Source organism: Lactuca virosa, chromosome 7, assembly GCF_052849685.1.
Source record: "Lactuca virosa cultivar CGN04683 chromosome 7, Lactuca_virosa_CGN04683_v6, whole genome shotgun sequence".
Classification (NCBI taxonomy): Eukaryota; Viridiplantae; Streptophyta; class Magnoliopsida; order Asterales; family Asteraceae; genus Lactuca; species Lactuca virosa.
Genome location: NC_136432.1, coordinates 164,273,837 through 164,294,371, shown reverse-complemented (window position 1 = coordinate 164,294,371; position 20,535 = coordinate 164,273,837). Strand labels below are relative to the sequence as shown.

The window sequence follows — 20,535 nt, the reverse complement described above, 5'->3', positions numbered from 1 at the left end:
ATCTGGTTCCTACTCGACGAGTTTGGGGCTCCCAACTCGTTGAGTTGCTCTATGAAAGTGAATAAAATATAATTAAATGCGTACCAGGAACCAGACGTTACATTTATCCCCCACTTATCTTAGACTTCGTCCTCGAAGTCTGCTGCGTCGGGAAACAACTCCGGCTAGTGCTCCATCATCTCCTCCTCGGGCTCCCAAGTCCACTCTAAGCCCTTGCGGTGCTGCCATTGCACCTTCACCAGCTGAACAACCTTTTTCCTCAAGGTTTTCGTCTTGCGATCCAGAATCACCACAAGCCTCTCAATGTAGTTCAGGCTGTCATCAACCTGAATATCCTCTAAAGGCACAATCGCTGAATCATTCACTAAGAACTTCCGTAACTGGGAAACATGAAAAATATTGTGGATCTGGCTGAGCTCTGCTGGAAGATCCAATCGATACGCCACCTTGCCCACCCAGTTTATAACCCTGAAAGGACCGACATACCTAGGGCCCAGCTTGCCCCTCTTCCTGAACCGGATGACACCTTTCCAAGGTGACACCTTCAGGAGAACCATGTCGCCCACCTAAAACTCCAAGTCGGAACGGCGTTTGTCGGCATAACTTTTCTGCTGACTCTGAGCAATCTGGAGCCTGCTCCGGACCTGTAGGATCCTTTCAGTAATCTTGAGTACTACTTCAGTACTCCCCATGACTCTCTGACTGACCTCGCCCCAATAGATTGGGGTCCTACACTTCCTCCCATAGAGCATCTCAAAGGGAGATCGGCCTATGCTGGTGTGGTAACTGTTGTTATACGAAAATTTCGCTAATGGAAGATATGTATCCCAACTGCCACCGAAATCCAAAACACATGCGCGCAGCATGTCCTCGAGAGTCTGAATCGTCCTCTCGCTCTGCCTGTCCGTCTGAGGGTGGAAAGCAGTGTTGAAGTGGAGACAAGTACCCATCTCGTCGTGAAACCGCTTCCAAAATCTGGAAGTAAAATGCATGTCTCGGTTCGACAGAACCGAGACTGACACTCCATGGCGTGCCACTACCTCTCGAACGTAGATCTCGGCTAGCTTCTCAGCCGATATACTCTCCTGGATCGGGATGAAATAGGCACTCTTGGTCAACCGATCCACGATGACCCATATCGAATCCACTCCACGTGCGGTCCTGGGCAGCTTCGTGATGAAATCCATAGTAATATCTTCCCATTTCCACACGGGAATCTTCAACAGCTGCATCTTGCCGTGAGGTCGCTGGTGCTCGGCCTTGACCTTCCTACAGGTCAAGCACCGCTCTCAGGGGCGGAACACAAGCACTACAACTAGGGGGCCGGAATCAAAACTTCATAATTGAAATATGTAAAGACGTTTTATTTATTTCAAAATTTTGACGTATCAAAAGTGTAAACAAGAAAACTAATAGATCGTTACATCATTTATCAAAGTGGAACGCGACGATCTTTTGCATTTTTAAAGTCTTCTATAACCGTCTCTAAACTAATCTTTTCAGCAAGTTCCCGCTCGAAGTGCAAAACCAATGAGTCATTCAAAAACTCGCCTTCCATTTTGTTCCGTAACCTTGTTTTAATGAGGTTCATTGCTGAAAATGACCTCTCCGTTGTAGCAGTAGAAACTGGAAGAGTAAGTATGAGACTAGCTACTCGATAAATAAGATGAAAGTTCGCTACTCTTCTAGTCTTTATCAACCATTGGCACAATTCTGACATAGATGTCAATAGTTTATAATCTGCATGTTGAACAAAATCAATATCATAATGTTGAAGTTGTATTTTCAAAACTACTTTCTCTTGTTCGTTGAAATCTTCAGGATAAAACTTCTCTACTAACTTAATTACATCACCACTTCGAAAAGGCTCATCAACACTTTTAGGATCTAAACTTGTTGAAAGTCGAAGCAACTCTGTTGATCTATCACTGAATCGATGATTTAGTTCCATTAACTGACAATTAATTGCTTCGTAAAATATATCCACTCGGTAATGATGTTCTAGTGTATGATCACTAAGCTCATTACGCGCTCGGGCCCCTCTAGTAAAATATGGAAAAGTCATATTAGGGATATCAATGTTGCGTTCTTGACAAAACGACATAACAAGAGACAACAAACCATCCCATCTTTCATCTTTCATTTTTTGCAATAACAATTTGGTGGATGCAACTAGCCTCAATGCATTACAAATATCTTGAGATTGTCTTTATAAAGCTTGACAAAGTAAATCAATGATCTCCATTATTTCTTGCTCGAGATGAAGAACAAAAATGAACTCAAATGTAGTAATAGACTCATATGCTGAATCTGCGTCGCCTTTGATTGGACCAGTGCCATCCTTAATAATTTTAAGTAAAACCTCACAAGTTGGACTAAACATTTTGATTAAGCTCGAAACTGATTTGAGGTGAGAACTCCATCGAGTATCACCAGCTCGTTGTAATGTACCAATTTGATTAAGACCTCTACCTGTCTCTAACTCGTCAATAGAAATCTTATATGCAATTTCCTCAGCTTGTGCATCTCTAAGTTGGTCGGTACGCTTGGAGGAAGCATCAACAACATTGATAACAAAAGATAATCGAGTAAAAAACTTTTGTAATGCCACAACTCCTTGTGAAGCAGCCATTAATGCTAATTGTAATCGATGGGCAAAACAATGAACATAATACGCATATGGACAATCATTGGAAATCAATGCTTGCAAACCCTTGAAATGACCTCACATATTGCTTGCGCCATCATACCCTTGACCACGGATTGACTTAAGATCAAGATTATTACGTGACAATACAGAATAAATTGCATTTTTAAGAGTTTGTGATGTAGTGTCGGGTACATGAACAAGCCCAAAGAAACGCTCCAGAATAAAGCCATCTTTATTTAAAAATCTCAAAACAATTGACATTTGTTCTTTATTAGACTGGTCACGTGCTTCATCACAACTAAACAAAATTTTCCACCATTAATCTCCTCACAAATCATCCTCCTCACCCTAGTTGATATAAGGTTTAGAATCTCTTTTTGAATTAACGGTGATGTATATAATGCATGTTTAGGAGAAGTACGGAACAATTCTTTCATCTCTGTGTTAAAATAGCCAATTCCCTTCAAGATTTCGCGAAAATTTCCTTTGTTTATGGAATCTGATCCTTAATCGTGACCTCTATATGCAATTCCTTGAAAGGCACACAAACGGACTGTATAAATAGTAGCCTTCAATCTCAATCTATTATTTTTACGCTCTTCTTCTGTAAATGTCTCAAAGACATTTCGTATATCATGCGCCTCATTTAACAAATCATCACATGATTTTTGTGCAACATTATGAAAAGATGTGCACTCAGTCCCTATGTGATGCAAAAAGGCACAACTTTTTCCACCAACTTTCTTCCAGTTCTGAAATCCATCTATAGTAAATGCTCGTTGGCCGTAGTGTCCCATTCCAGAAGGCTTATTGAATAGAAAACACGGAAAACAAAACGCAGCATCTAAGCTCTCTGAATATTCAAGCCAAGGATATAACTTAAACCAAGAAGCTTGAAAACTACGTTTATGGGTTTCTGGACCAGATTTTGGAGATACAGAAAGTGTTTGTTGAAAGGGACCATGATTAATATATGCTCGTATAATAGTATCTCGTTGATTTACTGGATAATCATAAATTTGCTTACGCAAACCAGGATCTCGTTCTAGTGTACTAAGATCAATGTCATTATTTTCAGCACAATTTTTTTTGAAGCGGTTCTCAGTAATTGGAACATTGGGCGTAGGGGTATCTTCATCCAAAACAATCTCCGGTGGGTTTTCGGAATCTTGAGTAGAACTTGAGTGTTTTCTTTTAAAAAAATCCATCAATAGTAGATTGTTTTTTCATATTCATATAAACTACACAATCAAATTTACTAACAATTAATAAATAGCAATATAAAATAGCAAATAAACAAATGAACTTTTTTATTTTCAAAAAATAATATAAAGTGCATATAAATTTAATTAGTTTCATATGAATATATGATCATAGCATAACAAGAAATATAAATACACAAATATATATCATCGTTAACAACAAATATACATAATTTCGTATACAAATGTATGATAAATATTATATATGTATATCTTCAATTAACAAATACACATAATTACATATAAATATATATATATATATATATATATATATATATATATATATATATATATATATATCTTCGTCCAATGCAAATAAAGTAATCAATATAAATGAAATTGTCAGACATTGTGTGTATATGTTGTAATGAGAGTACCATTCCTACTTTATTCAATTTATTCATACTTTATTCAATTTCTACATTTTCTTTTTGACCAAGTACAAATAATAAATAAATATATAAAGAAACGCAGAGACTGAGAAACATAAAGGCATAAAGCTACTTAAACAAATGGGGAGGGACGAAGTCACGAAGAAGAAGAAGAAGAAGAAGAAAAACCTTATGGAAAGCAGCAGCCGACTGAACACTCAAGCGAACGGCGGTCGACGGAGGTTATATTTTTGTAGTCCTACTATCCTGGCTCCGACGACTAGCAAGGAGGTGAGAGGGCGTACGGTACAAATTTGGCGGCGACCGGAAAAGAGTACAAGACATCAACGATTTTGTAACACCAGTCAAAATAGGTCAATAACAATCACATGTGATTATGCCAATCGTGTAATGTGATTTTATTAAACTAGTAATTTGATAAACTTACTATTTAATTCATGTTAAAGTATGAACATTCACACATAGTTTATGATACAACTCAAAGTATACGTCCATACGATTCCAAAAATATAAAGAACGTCTAAATCTGACTTTGCGTGAAGAAGTTATGATAAACTGAACACTATAAATCTCTATAATAAGATGAATATAAAATAGACTTAGAATTAGCTATTGGAGTCTAAAAGAGAGTTGTAGTGCTTATAAATACCTACGCTTGGATATAAAGAACGTTAAAAATGGAGTTCGTATGCCAAAGTTATGGCCTTCCGAAGATTCAGCTGTTAGAAACCCTAATTTGACTGAACGCACGACGTGAACATTGATATTTCATGACGTGAGGAGTCATTTTGCCACATTTCGGATCTAGAAGGTGCTTGACGAGGCTACAAAGTGATACGATCCAAACTCACGACGTGAACATTGAGATTTCACAACGTGAGGAGTCATATGGCCACCTTCGGAAGCTAGAAGACGGATGGCAAGTCTACGAAGAGATAAGCTCGAAACTCACGACGTGAACAATGAGTTTCTCACGTCGTGAGGGTCCAAAATCCTTACTATAAATAGCAGGTCTGACTTCAGCTATTCCTTACACCATTTCCCTTTCTCCTATCTCCTTTGTTGAAGCCCTCTTGCATCACGAGCCCCAACGACCTCGTACGCTGACCGTTTCTGCTTAGATTACATAAAATCACGCTATTAAGGTGAGTTTCACGACCCCACTTTCTAATATTTCGGGGGAAAACGCATGCTAAATATTATATATACGTTATTATTATGTCTATATGATAGTATAGTTATATTAGTCGGGTATAGTTGTTCTAAATATAATATTTTGAATATATACAACTATTATCTACCTGTCGGCATGTTATTTTACTAATGTTGATCTTGAGTTATACTTAGGATTCTATATATATGTTGTGTGCGATATAGTTCCGAAGTTATATTCGGAAGTTCTATATGTTAAGTTATAAAGTATGTTGCTATTATTAGTTTTATGTCAAGATAAAACTTAGTATGTTATATATTGTTATTGATAGTTTTATGTCAAGATAAAACTAGGAACGTTATATGTTGTTATTATTGGTTTTAGGTCAAGATAAAACCTGGTTTTACTTCAAGAGATAGTTGTTATACTGCCTAAATGTTATGAAGTTAGGAGTAATGTTTAAAAGCATAGTCTAGTAACTTAGGGTTTTAGACATGAAGATGATTTTGTTGTTAGATCTATAGGAAGCCGTCGAAGTCTACATGAGTAATTGTATTCATCAACTAAGATTGGGGATCTTAGCAGAAATCCTCTGAACTGTAACCGTTAATCCCGTGTGAGCGAGGAAGTCGTGTATAATTAGTATACAGGTTGACCACCCCACTTATGACTGTTAGCTACAGTCAACCATAAGCAAGTGACGAACTATCCTTTTACTTGTTATTGTTCCGGCGTCGATGAAGCGTGCGGTGTTCCTCATGGAAATCATGAGTGGGTTTTCCTCTGTAAATCATGAGTGGGTTGTCCTCATGTAAATCATGAGTGGGTTTTCCTCATGGAAATCATGAGTGGGTTTTACCAGAGGTATTATGTCATAGCAGCGGTTAAAGGCTCATGGTAGCAGATTGTTAGAAACATTATACTTTGTCGTATACAAGTATTAATGTTAAGTATAAGTTTCCCCTACTTATACCCTAGGTACTACTTGTATATTAAGTAGATAATTATAGCTAACACACATACTCGTATAGAATTAAAATAGATTTATACGTAGCGGTTTTACTCGTATAGAATTGAAATAAGATTTATACGTAGCGGTTTTACTCGTATAGAATTGAAATAAGATTTATACGTAGCAACTTTCGTTTGTATGGAATTACAAACATTTATATAATATATGAGACTTATAGGTATATACTTATTTGGTAAGTAAACCATTATACCTATGATATATATGTCAAAATGATACTTTCAAAACTATACTTTTGAACTTGGAAAATATATTATTTTATGGAGTCAAAACCTGTGAACTCACCAACTTTATGTTGACGTATTTTAAATTGCATGTGTTTTCAGGGAGTTGATAACTATGATACAAGAAATGACGTTACATTGCCCGGTGTTTCCGCCGACTGTCGGGGTGTGACAGATTTAAGTCTTAACAGCGGCGTTCTCCGGTGAGTTTTGAGAAGTAGCTTTTCGACGGCCGGAATAAACTTTGGTTTCTTTGTTCACTTTTTCAGTTTAATTTCTTAAACTTAAATCTAGGTTAAATTGTTGTAAATTTGATTAGATTTTGGGGATTTTATAGATTTTAATAGATATTTAGTTTCCTTATTTTATAAATTCCTAAAGAAACAAGGATTCTTTTGATTTTGTTATTTATCTTCCGAAAATTTTGTTAACAGTTTCCTAATGATCTGGAAACCAGGGGGCAAAGAGGCCATTCTAGTTATTTTTTTCAACTTGATTGTGTATATACATACATTAGGATAGCCAAAAGCGGGGGGGGGGGGGGGGCATGGCCTCCCCTGGCCCCTATGAGGGTCTGCCACTGACCGCTCTATGTACCATGCTATGTCCCGCTTCATGCAGGGCCACCAATAATCAGGGCGAAGATCCCGATACATCTTCGTCGCCCTGGGATGGATATAGAACCTCGACTTGTGAGCCTCATCCATCAGAAACTAGCTTACCCCGTCATAGTAAGGAACCCATACTCTCCAATGCAGGGTCAACAACCCACGGCTGTCGTAGTCAAATGAGGCCATCTGGCCTATGATCCGCTCACACTTCCTACGCTCCTCCTTCAGGCCCTCAACCTATGCCTCCCGGATCTGCTCTAGCAACGGGGTAACCACTGTCATCCTCAGACATATGTCTCGAATCAGAGCTGCCACTGCCTTGCCGCTAAGGGCATCATCCACCACATTGGCCTTGTCTGGGTGGTAAAGGATCTCACAGTCGTAATCCTTCACCACATCTAACCACCGACGTTGTCTCATGTTCAGATTCAGCTGATCCATGAGGTACCTCAAACTCTTGTGGTCCGTGTAAATGGTACAAAAAACCCCATTGAGGTAATGCCACCAAATCTTGAGGGCGAAAACCACAGTCCCCAACTCTAAATCATGCGTCGGGTAGTTCGTCTCATGAGGCTTCAACTGCCTCGAAGCGTAAGCTATCACGTGACCCCGCCGTATCAGCACTACACCCATGCATGTGATCAAAGCGTCACAGTAAACCACGAAATCATCGACGCCCTCTGGCAAAGTCAGAATCGGTGCCTCGCATAACCGTTGTATGAGAGTCTCGAAGACTGCCTGCTGCTCAGGCCCCCAGCGGAATGTCACTGACTTCTTGGTCAGTCGGGTCAAAGGAACAGAAATATTGGAGAAATCCTGGATGAATCTCCGATAATAACCCACCAGACCAAGAAAACTCTGAATCTCAGATGGAGACCTTGGAACCTCCCACTGCATCACGGCCTCTATCTTGGCCGGATCGAAGAGAATACCCTTCTGGTTGACAAGGTGCCCCAGAAACTGCACCTCACGCAACCAGAACTCACACTTGGAGAACTTTGCGAAAAGTCTCTCCCTCCTCAGTGTCTCCAACACCTCCCTCAGGTGCTCCTCATGCTGCTCCTGAGTCTTGGAGTAAACCAAGATGTCATCAATGAATACTATCACAGAACGATCCAGCATCGGTGTGCACACGCGGTTCATGAGGTCCATGAACGCGGATGAAGCATTGCTGAGCCCAAACGGCATCACCACAAACTCATAGTGACCATAGAGAGTCCTAAAAGTTGTCTTCTGCACATCCTCATCTCTGACTTGCATCTGGTGATAACCTGATCGCAGATCAATCTTAGAGAACCAAGATGCACCTTGTAGTTGATCAAACAAATCATCAATCCTCGGGAGGGGATAACGGTTCTTCACTGTTACCTTATTCAGCTCCCGGCAGTCTATGCACATCCGATGTGACCCGTCCTTCTTCTTCACAAACAGGATCGGGGCTCCCCATGGCGAACTACTCGGCCTGATAAATCCCTTGTGTAGAAGCTCTTGCAACTGCGTAGACAACTCTTGCATCTCGGGAGGAGCCAACCGATATGTTTCCTTGGCTATCGGAGCCATACCAGGGACTAGGTCAATCCTGAACTCAACCTGCCTCTCTGGAGGTATCCCAGGCAAATCCTCTAGGAATACGTCCGAGTACTTTCGCATGATCGGTACATCATCCATTGTCGCCTTACCCATATCCCGGGTATCCATGACATAAGCGACATAGCCTGCGCAATCCTGCTGAAGGTAGCGCCTCGCTATCGCTGCTAAACATAGTGTCGGTCCACCCTGCGGCCTCTAGCCTTGAATCATTAACCCTCCCCCACTAGGAGTCCGAACTCTCACTAGCTGCTGCTAGCAGTCGATCACTTCCCCATTGGGGCTCAACCAATGCATAACAAGTATAACCTTATTCGCTCATAGGGGAATAGGGACAAGATCCACATAAAACTGCTCATCAAACAACTGCAGTGTACATCCTCGGTGAACCCTTGCGACTTGAACGGTCCTATCATCTGCTATCTCTACATCAAGTGGGCAATCCAGCTCCTCTGTAGTAAGCTCAAAAGCCCTTCTCCTCTCCGTAGGCGCCTCTGCCCGGCCCTAACGACCATCTGTAATCCTCAACGTGCCAGGAGAGAGTGTCGCCACCTGTCCTACTGCTGCTAAACCCGGACACTGGGCCTTTTTGAGGCCCCTCTGATTGCACTGAAAGAAAATCAGATCTGAAACTGATGTGGTGGTGGTGGTGGTAGCTGTACAATCCCTGCTCATGTGACCAATTCGGCCGTACTTGAAGCAACCCAAACTCCCCGCCCTGCACGCCCCCTCGTGCATCTTGCCACACTTGCCACACCGATTGCGACCCAGTTGGATCCTTGATCTATGATCTGATACCTTGGGCTTCTTGACCAAACAACCTGTCTGAACCCCATCTGGTTTCCTCTTCCTCTCCATCTCCAAATCCAACTCCTTCTCCCGAGCCCTAGCAATCATATCCTCCAGCTTCTTGCATATGTATCGACTCACAAACTGGCGGATATCACTCCGCAACATCTCATGATATCGGGTCTTTTTCATCTCCTCGTTTGCCACGTACTGTGGAACGAGAAGGGCCCTCTCCCTAAACTTGGCGGTGATCTCTGCTACTGTCTTAGTCATCTGCTCGAGATCCTGGAACTCCCTAGCAAGCTATTGCACCTCAATCACAGGTGCAAACTCTGCCCTGAACCTGGCCAAAAAATCACTCCAGGTCATCGCATCTAGAACTGCATCATCTCCAATGGCTCGTCCGACCTCCTCCCACTAGTCATGTTCCCTGTCCTTCATGAGGTAGGAAGAAAGTCGAACCTTGTCCCCCTTGGGACATCTGCTGGTGCGGAAGGCATTGGCGACATCATCCAACCATCTACTGCTAGCAATGGGGTCCCTAGCCTCATGGTAGTCTGGAGCTCCACAGGCTCTGAACTCCCTGAATGTCAGTGTGCGTGACCCCATCATGGTTGCTACCTCAGTGTGGAATGCACTCAGTCTCTCATCCAACAACTCCATGATACCCTCCTTGATCGTACCAAAGATCACAGGATTCTGGTCTACAAGGCCGTGCGTGATTTCAGATGAGATGAACTCCCTCATCTGGTCATCTAGCTGCCCGGCACCAGAGCCCGAGCCTGATCCCTCACCAGTGCCTGAAGTGCCAACTGGCCTAGTGCGTAGCGTCACCTACTGAAAATACACCATAACAAACATCATAATACTCATCATAACTCGAGGGATCTCACATACTACAAGTTTCCTGGGTTCATCTCAGCCTTCCTTGATTCGAGTACGGATCCTCTACTTTCAGTAGTACGGGCCCATACTACCTTCCACATCTATCCGTACTTTCCTCAAGAACTGTCTTGACTCCACCAAGTCCATATTCGTTTACTAGTTAGTTAAAGAATAAGAACTCCTAAAAGAACAAAGCAAGCAGCATTCGAGCATTGAGTAAACATAATCAAGCATATCCTACTCAGGCCATCATATTACTAACTAATTAGTACTAGTATACAGTTCAATAAGCTCATACAACAGGCGTATTAGGCATCCTTCCTAGATCCTTAGCCCTAAACTAGCATGCAGTTCTCATATACATATAACAGGTATACAAGGCATCATTCCTAGATCCTTAGTCCTAATTCTAGCATATTGTTCTCATAATCATATCATAACATAAACTTGTATGCGTAATTTGGGAGTGCTTACTTGAGCTTGGCTGATTGCATGCACCACACCCCTTTTCTCTTTTCAAAATTCTTTTCTCTTTTCAAAGTCCTTTTTATAAAAATGATTTTCTTTTGAAAATTTTCATACCAAGTCCTCAGTTTGAGTTTAGACACAGCCGAGAGTGTTCCCGAATCCCTCAAACCAAGGCTCTGATACCAACTTGTAACATCCCAAAAATGCAGTCCAAAAATTTCATTTTAATTCATAAATAAAAACCATAAGTATCATTCATCATTTAAAAGTCATAAATCGTGTATCTCAAAATATCATAAAATCTTTCAATATATCAAAATCATATGTCAAAACATCATAGTGAATCCTCCCAAGCTAAAAGTTGTGGTGTGTGCCATGCAGTCATCCCGAGCTCTTCCCCTTACTACCGGAAGTACCTAAAACCAAAACTGAAAATTGTAAGCATGAAGCTTAGTGAGTCTCCCCAAACTACCACATACCATACACATAATCACATAATATCATGCATTGGGCCCCGCCCTGCTACATCGGGAACAACCCGACATCGGCCTTGTCCGAAATTGGTTCACGCCCGACATTAGGTCCCGCCCGACATCAGACCGTATCTGGCATCGGGCTCCGCCCGACATCGAGCAACGCTCGACATACATATGAACATAACTATTAATACACATAACATGATCATAACCGCCTAATCATAGACATATAAACATTCCTCGGGCCCCGCCCATCATCAGACCGAATCCGGAAAGCATACAAACATTCCTCAGGAGCCGCCCCGACATCGGACTGTAATCCGGAACATACAGATACAAACACATGCAAGAATCACGAAGACATCGAGCACACTAACATTGTTCGGGTACCGCCCCGGCATCGGATCGAAATCCGGAAAACATATAGACTACATCGGGCTAACCTCGACATCAGACCGAAGTCCGACATACTCTAACATACATAAACGGGCTGACATTATTGCCTTCGACCCGTTCCTACTGGAGGAAAACTCACCTCAAATGTCGAGTGAAGTAGCTGAACGTCTCTGCTCCTGCAACCGGATCTACTCACTCCCTATACAAAATAACCCCTTAGATACCATTCCTTATGTCAAGACCCATTCACGGGTCAACCTTGGTCAAAGTCAATGTCCCAGTCAAAGTCAACGCTCAGTCAAAGTCAAAGTCAACAATTTAAGTTGAATCAACTTGTCGAGTCAACCCCCTGACTCGCCGGGTTCCCTTGCTACTCATAGTCGTGAAAACACTAACTAACTTGTTGAGTCCCTTCGCAGACTCGTCGAGTTCTAGCTTGTACAGAATCGGGACAAACCAACTCAACTCGTCGAGCCCCTCTCTGGACTCGCCGAGTTCCTTAATCTGTTTGGGCCATCTTAAAAGATTAAGCCCCAACACTTCAGATTTAAGCTTCATACTTCTCATACACACTGAAAATGTCCTTTTAAGGGTAAAGTTTCCAACTTTACCCGTTAATATCTTTACTTAATGGGTTTAGCTCAAACCCTAACTCCTTAGGACCTAGATCTTGGTCCATAAGCCATCCATACTCCAAACTAAAGCCTACAAACAGAGATCTATACCCTAAACACTACATGGACACGTAAAGCTTCCACCTTTCTCTTCATACATAGCCTTTTGGAGCTTAAAAGGCCAAAGAGACACCCTATGGCTTGCATGGGGCTTCCATGGTCATAAAGTTTGCACCTTTATGCCATGAGAGCCCTCTTTAATCCCAGATCTGAAGATACACTCACTTGGGACGTCCATATCCCAAAGATCAAGCTTCTTGGACCAAAAACCCAATAAAGTGAAACTAAGGAGATCTAGGAAACTACTAAGCAAGTTAGAATTGATTACCAGAAAATCATGAGGATGAAAGGAAGTCTTTGGATCTACGATCTTCTCCTTGAATCCTTAAGCTCTCCTCTTCTTCATAAGCTTCAAAACACACAAGGTTAACTCAAAAATGGCTCACAAGCTCACAAATGCATTAGGGTGTCTGAAACTAGGGTTTGGGACTTAGAGGCTGGAAATGAGGCCAACAAGTGGGGATTAGGATGCTTAAATAGGGTGCAAAACCCCAAAATTAGGGTTTCACTCTGGCAGACTTACTCGTCGATTCGGGGCTCTCAACTCGTCGAGTAGGTGACCTAAATCTCCGCATCAAATATGGCTCATACTCAACGAGTTTGGGGCTCCCAACTCATCGAGATGCTCTATAAAAGTGAATAAAATATAATTAAATGCGTACCAGGAACCAGTCGTTACACTTGCAATCAATCACCGCCCCATTGGGGCTCAACCAATCCATCCCCACTATAACCTTGTTCCCGAGCAAAGGAATAGGAACGAAATTAATCGGATATTGATCATTGAACATCTCTAGAACACAATCCCGATGAACCATCGATACCCAGACAGATCGATCATCTGCAATCTCAACCTCTAATGGAAAATCCAGCTCCCTCAGTGCTCCAACAAACCTGTTGCTGAGCGCAAGATATACGAAAGATCGGGTAGCCTCCAAATCAAACAATACCAAGGCAGAGATATCGTTCACAAGGAATGATCCTAAAACAAAACACACAAATATAGCAAAGAAATCAACATAAATAAAGAGTTAAGGAGAAGAGACATACCCATCACCACATCCCGTGCAGCACGAGCCACCTCGGCTGTCAGCTGAAAAGCCTTGCACCTCACAAAAGGCGCATCCACCATGCCATGGCGGCCATCAATAATTCGTAGGATCTCTAGAGCAGGTGCTGCTACTGGTCCTCCTGATGCTAAACTCGAACAGTTGGACTTATTGTGGCCCCTCTGATTGCAATGAAAGCAAATCAGATCTGATATTTGGGTGGTGATGATAGTAACAGTGCAATCCTTGCTAAACTACTCTACCTTTCCGCACTTGTAGTAGCCCGAACCACCCAATCTGCAAGCCCCATCATGCGACCTTCTGCATTTTCCACAGCGGCTCCAGCCCTGCTGGCCCTTCAACCTAGAGTCGAATCCCTTGGGTTTCTTCACGAAACCCCAATTATCTGCCAATGATCCGACTTCCTTTTCCTTATGTGCTACAAATCAATCTCTCGTTCCCGCGCCCTGTATATGATGTTGTCCAGAGTTGGGCATGCAGAAAAACTAACAAACTCACTAATGTCAGATCTCAGCATGTCATGGTATCGGGTCTTCCTCATCTCCCCATCTGCAGTATACTCGGGTACCAAAAAAGCTCTCTCTTTGAACTTGGCGGTGATCTCCACCACAGTCTCAGTCATCTGCCTCATGTCTAGAAATTCCCTGGCTAACTATTGTTCCTCAACAACTGGTGCAAACTCTGGTCGAAACCGGGTCACAAAATTTGGCCAGGTCACGACCTCAATGGCTGGGGATCCCAAAGTATAGTTGACCTCCTCCCACCAATCTCGATATCGCTCCCTCAGACATCCCACAACAAACCTCACATTTGACCCCTCGGGGCAGAAGTTCGTCATCTGGGCACACTCAATGTCAATTATCCAACGCTTGGCTGCAATGGGGACCTTCATACCAAATAAATTTGGCGCCCCACATCCCTTGAAATCCTTGAAGGAGAGAGTGTGGGCGCCAGATTAGCTAGTGACCAGATCGATCCTGAACATCCGAAGACGATCCTCCATTAACTCGATGATACCCTCCTTGATCGACCCGAACATCACCTGGATTGCATCAAGGATGCCTCTGGTAACCTCTGATGTAATGAACTCGTGTAGCCTCTCATTAATTGGTTCGGTGCCCATGCCCGAACTAGATCCAGATCATGAACCCCCTGCTCCATGAAGTGTCATCACCATACTTAAACATAACCACATAAACAATTAGTAAACACACGAGAAGGTTCCCACTCTCGAGCTCCCTAGATTCATCGTGGTCTTCCTGGTCTCGGGTATAAATCATGTGCTTCCAGTAGTATGGGCCCAATACTACCTTCCACACCTATTTATACCCTCCTCAAGGACTACATCGATTCCTCCAAGTCGCTCCTTCCCAACTAGTACACTCCTCATACTATAAAGCATCCTACGCACCAATGCATCTCTCAGGGATTCCTAGGATTCCCTTCCTCACCCTTCTCTGCTATCAGCTGTAGAAGGAACTTCCACTAATACCATCTAACTACTACTTGAATACAATTACATACTATCGATACTAGATAATTCTTTGAATGACAGGTCCCATGTAACGATCTGTTCCAAATTAACTCCTAGTCTGAGGCTGTGGCTCGAAGGTCGGTCATTATTAGGATTATGGCTCTTGGGAAGGTAAGGTCTAGGCCCATTTGGGTGCGGGTGATGCATTAGAAGTGATCCGAGTGTTCGGTTCGTATTTTGGGAGCCTAGGGGTATTACGGTAAAGTGTCAGTTCGGGCTTTTATGGAAAATGGGTTTTTGTTCGGAAGATCTTAAGAAAGGTTTGAGTTGTTAGAAGTGCAGGGCTTCTCGTCACCTTTCTATGGATATAAAGATCGTCGGAATCGGGTTTATAACGAAGAAGTTATGGCCTTCGGAAGTTTCGTGGTTTTCAGGCTTAGCCGAGTACGCGGGGCGTACTAATGAAGAAGGCAGTACGCTAGGCGTACCTTGGAGTACGTTGGGCGTACTGACCAGGATGGTCATGAAGGTTCCCAGGAGTATGTTGGGCGTACCATATGTACGTTGGGCGTACTCCAGTCAGATAAGAACCCTATTTTAGGGTCTTGGACCCTATTTAAGCTCCTTATCTCATAACCTAACCCTAATATCTTCAGCCTCCATCCCTCTAAACCCTAGAAATTGACCCTTAGCCTCCATTTGAGTGATTCTTGAGCTTTTTGGTGATTTAGTGGGTTTTTGGTGCTTATTGTGGAAGAAGGAGTTCCTTGAGCAAGCATTGCTTGGCTTGAAACTTGTGGATCCAAGCCCTAATCATATTGATCTAACTCCAGAAAGTATAAAGTTTGGATCTTGGTGGCTTTCTCATGTGGATCTAGTTGGGTTATGACTTCTTATGTTTGGATCTTGAAGAAGAAGGAACTTGGTGATCAAGCTATGGTTGGAGTCAAGCTTGTAGATCCAGAACCTTCATCAATTTTGCAAGCTTTTGGAGGTATAAAGTCTCAACCTTGACAACTCTTTCATGTAGATCTAGCTAGGTGGTTTTTGGTTATGGTTTTGGTCCCTTTGTGGTGGTTCTTGTGAGTAGAAGTTACTCCAGAACCTTTGAAGCTCTATATTTGGTCCTTATTGAGGTTATGAAGTCACAAAGTTTGGATCTTGATGGGTATAAACCTTCCATGCATGATTTAGTGGTCATTTGATGAAGTTTGGGGACTTGGGTTTTGGTTGGATCCCATTGAGTTATGCTAAGTCATAAAGTTGGAAACTTTATGACTTAAGAGGTCCCTTGAAATTAGATCTGGGAGTTTGGACTAAGGTCTTAAGGTATTAAGAAGTTTTGAGACATTTTAGGAGTGATTTTGACCTTTAGGAATTCATCTTTGGTGTGTGGGATTCATTAAGCCATGCAAAGGCTTAAAGCATTCGACTTTATGGATTAAGATGTCGAAGAGGACTTGGATCTGTAATTGTAGCTGTTGGAATGGAGTATTAAGCACTTAATGAAAAAGTAGCTTAACACAGGAGTACGCTGGGCGTACATGCAGGTACGCACGACGTACACCACCTTCAGCCAGTACGCTTAGCGTACAAGGGAGTACACCCCGCGTACTCATCAGTTGTGGGCTTGGACTGTTTTGGGCCTCGGGTTGGGCCAGGCAGTGGACTTTGGGCCTTTGGACCTTAGTGGACCATCAGAAGTCAGATGTTTTGGGCCAGGAATATGTTTGGGCTTCAGGTAAGGCCCATTAGAGGGATTGGGCCTAATTTAGCAAATTGGGCCATTAGTGGGCCACTAGTGGGCTTGGAAAGCCTACCTAGTGTTGGGCTTTTGTTTTGGGTTTGGGCCTTAGTTTTGGATCATACTGGGCCAGGGGTAGAATGGTCATTTTACCCCATGCATGGATTAAGGATTTTGGTATGGGACCTAATTGCTAAGTGGGTATATTGATTGGTAGTGACAGCTCGGGAAGCTGGCGGGGCAGCAACTAAGGAATTCATGCGGGAAGCTTCTGCAGTGTGAGGTGAGTCTCCTCCCCATACCAATGGGTCTAAGGTACCAAGGCCGGCCCATTTTATGATATGTGGTATATTAGCTGAAGTTGTATTATGTGTCATGTTAGCTGGTTATGTGCTAGGAAGTATGCTAGTGGTATATGTGGTATGTTTGCATGGAAGACCATGGGAGAGCCCATGACACCTGGATGTAAGACCATGTTGAGAGCCCATGGCTTTCCTATCAAAGACCATGGGAGAGCTCATGGCACTTAGGTGTAAGACCATGTGGAGAGCCCATGGCATCCTGGAGTAAGACCCTGGGGACAAGCCCACGACATCCGTATATGTTGATATGCATGGATATGTGATTGATATGGTTGTGTAGCCTTTATAGCTAATATGGATTATGTGATTATGTGGACTGTGTGGGGTATGCTCTGGGAACTCACTAAGCTTCGTGCTTACAGTTTTGTTTATTGGTTTCAGGTATCATTGATTTGGAAAAGAAGGGCTCGGATTGATCGCAATGCGCACACCCATGTTTTCCGCAATAAATGATTTTGGGATAAATTCTGATAAATGTTTTAAGTAACGATTTTTTGGAATGTTTGGAATAAATGCTATCTAAGTTTTGGCTATATTAAAAATGAAATTTTTACCCTTGATTTTTGGGTCGTTACAAGTTGGTATCAGAGCCTTGGTTTGAGTGATTCAGACACATTTTCGGGTGTGTCTGAACTCAAACTGAGGATCTGTACAGTTTTTAAAAGAAAAATGTTTTCAAGGAAAAGTTTTCTAAGAAAAGAAAAGGGTGTGGTGCATGCAATCAGGCGAGCTCAAGTAAGTTTCCCCAGAATACCCATATATGTTATCTGTTATGATTTGGTTTATGAATCTGAGAATCGCATGCTAGTTAGGGCTAGGAGAGATGCATTTACATGTTGTATGAGCTGGTAGACTTGAATGCTAGTGCTGAGTAGTCAGCGATAGATTGGCCTGATATGTGATGCTGGTAGCTTTGGAAATATTGTATGCCATGCTTGAATGAGAAGGATTATTGGTATTTGTAACTGCTAAGTGTATGTTTTAAAATTGTATACGGTTAGGATCTTATAGCCCTAGAATAATTAATTTGGCCTTATTTCCTGTTCCTCGTCTGGTTGTGGTCCTAGGGTAGAGTCTATTATTCGACAGTCTATTAGATCATGTTCTGTGTATAATTTGCATGCATAAGGCACCCGACAGCGAGGGTGGACGTGGACAACATGGGTCGTGGTTTATGTGCCGAATGTTCTATGATAGTTCGTGGGTCGGGGATTACCCTAGGGTAAGCCCAAGATGAGATTAGTGACATGAGTCATCTTATTGTGAATTGTATGTATAGGTAGAATTGTTTGTTGGAATATTTTGGTTAGTTTTCAGTTGTCCGAATGTTGCTTGCTTTGTGCTTTGTGAGACTTCTAGCAATGTGAGTTAGCTACTAAGTGAATATGCTAGGTCACATGTGGCAGAGGTTGGATAATCTCACAGTAATGGATTTGGCCCTATTGCGCAGCTCTCGTTTGAGTCTAACCGTTCTAGGATTGAGTCTTTTACTTGAAGGATTATCTTATCTCTGCTACATGTGGCTATATGCATAAGGTAGCTAGTTGACATTACTGGGAATCTTTCAGCAGTTGAGGACTGGGTGAGGTTGGGAACCTAGGGGGAACCTAGGAGGTGCTTCAGTGGATATTGTGCTGCTGTTTAGCAAACATTTGGTACATCACGGGAGTAAGTGTGACAACCCGAAATTTCTATCTTGTGCATCCATTCGATTCAATCAAAGTCATACTTGTTTTTGGCTATCTTCTAGTCATGTTAAAGGTCTGTTTGGGTGTTTTAAGCCTAGTACCTTAAAGGATAAAGTGTTAGGAAGTATCGTGTAGAGTTCATTGTGCAGCATACAAGCCGGAAACTCCAACACATGGAGTTTACGGCCGTAAACTAGAGTTTACGGCCGTAAACACCTCCTTGGCCGGGAACTCTTCCCTTCATATGAGTTATTCCTTCACTTTTCACCTTTCTCACACACTTCCATCTCAAGAACTCGATTTTTCTCTCAAGTATCATCAAGAACTTTCATCTTGATCTTCAATCTTGTAAGTAATCTTTCCATTTTCAAGTTGATATTCTTCTCTATCTAGTGAAGATCCATGATTTCATCCATGAAATTTATTCTTTTGGTTAGATCTTCAAGTGTTCTTCATTTTCACCAAGAACACCTACTAGTTCTTGGACCGTGAACCCCCCTCCCAAGCTTCAAAAAAGTGAGTATATCTTCTATCTCCTAGTTAGGCTTGTTAGACTCTTGATTCTAGTCTTGGATCATCATAAAATATATGAACATCAAGGGTTTACGGCCGTAAAACCTTGCATGGCCGTAAACTCTTGTGTTGTTGGATGTTTTAGCCCTTAAACTCCCTTATACTGGAGCCTAGAATCGAAGGCACTTGTTGAATGCTAGATATGACCATAAAACAACTAGTTTGCAAGTCCTCCCATGAGTGTACTGCCGTAAACTCCTTGACCGTACACTCTAGGGCTGTATACTCATTAGGGCCGTAAACCACCATGACGGTAAACACCTTGGCCGTAAACACCAAGGCCGTAAACACACTTGTGTGGCCGTAAACCCCTTAGATGCAATCCTTTGTGATTGTAACACTTCCATATAAGTGTTTCCTAGTTCCTAAGGTGAATCTCTATCACGATTAGTTGCTTAAACACTAATTATATACATATATGTGTCATTATATGCTTATTAGGATCCGTTGTGCTCAAGGCTTCACTTGGCACTTAGCATCCTACAAATCGATCTTTCATTCGTATCACTCACTGCAGGGGAGTTCATACCCCTTAACTTACCTTTTAAATGATTTTAAATGCTTTTATGGGGGGGGAGGGGGGAATACAAGTAGAAACATTATAGTTATTATATCAATCACATGTGATTAATAACTATCAAACAGATAGATTTCTTATACTTCAAATTGTGTTTTCAACCAAATTGCTTCAAATAGTTTTACAAACTCTTTTATATGCAAAACTCTTTTAAACTTATATTTTGTCAAATCATGTCTATATAAATATAGTTATATAAGTAGTATTGAAAGGACTTAGGACTGATAACTCGCCTTATTTCCTGTTCCTTGTTTGGTTGTGGACTTAGGGTATCGGTTGTTTGTCCGAATGTCGTTTGAATCTTAGTTATATATTATGTGTATGTATATAGATATTAAAGTTCTTCATTCAGTTCAATACCTTTGAGCAACAAAGTTGTACAAACGTGTT

The 20,535-nt window shown here is 42.0% G+C and overlaps 2 protein-coding genes across 2 annotated transcripts; both read right to left on the bottom strand.

The window, feature by feature from the left end:
* Nucleotides 1–1,432: 1,432 nt before the first annotated feature.
* Nucleotides 1,433–2,143, bottom strand: LOC145127285 (uncharacterized). The gene has a single exon (XM_079062507.1). The coding sequence runs from the start codon at nt 2,141–2,143 to the stop codon at nt 1,433–1,435; it is 711 nt and encodes a 236-aa protein (XP_078918633.1).
* A 1,013-nt stretch (nt 2,144–3,156) lies between these two features.
* LOC145127284 (uncharacterized) lies at nt 3,157–3,858 on the bottom strand. The gene has a single exon (XM_079062506.1). The coding sequence runs from the start codon at nt 3,856–3,858 to the stop codon at nt 3,157–3,159; it is 702 nt and encodes a 233-aa protein (XP_078918632.1).
* Nucleotides 3,859–20,535: the final 16,677 nt, after the last annotated feature.

Excerpts from the sequence above, each read along its gene's own strand:
- LOC145127284 (XM_079062506.1), bottom strand. The coding sequence starts at position 3,858 with ATGGATTTTTTTAAAAGAAAACACTCAAGTTCTACTCAAGATTCCGAA.
- LOC145127285 (XM_079062507.1), bottom strand. The coding sequence starts at position 2,143 with ATGAAAGATGAAAGATGGGATGGTTTGTTGTCTCTTGTTATGTCGTTT.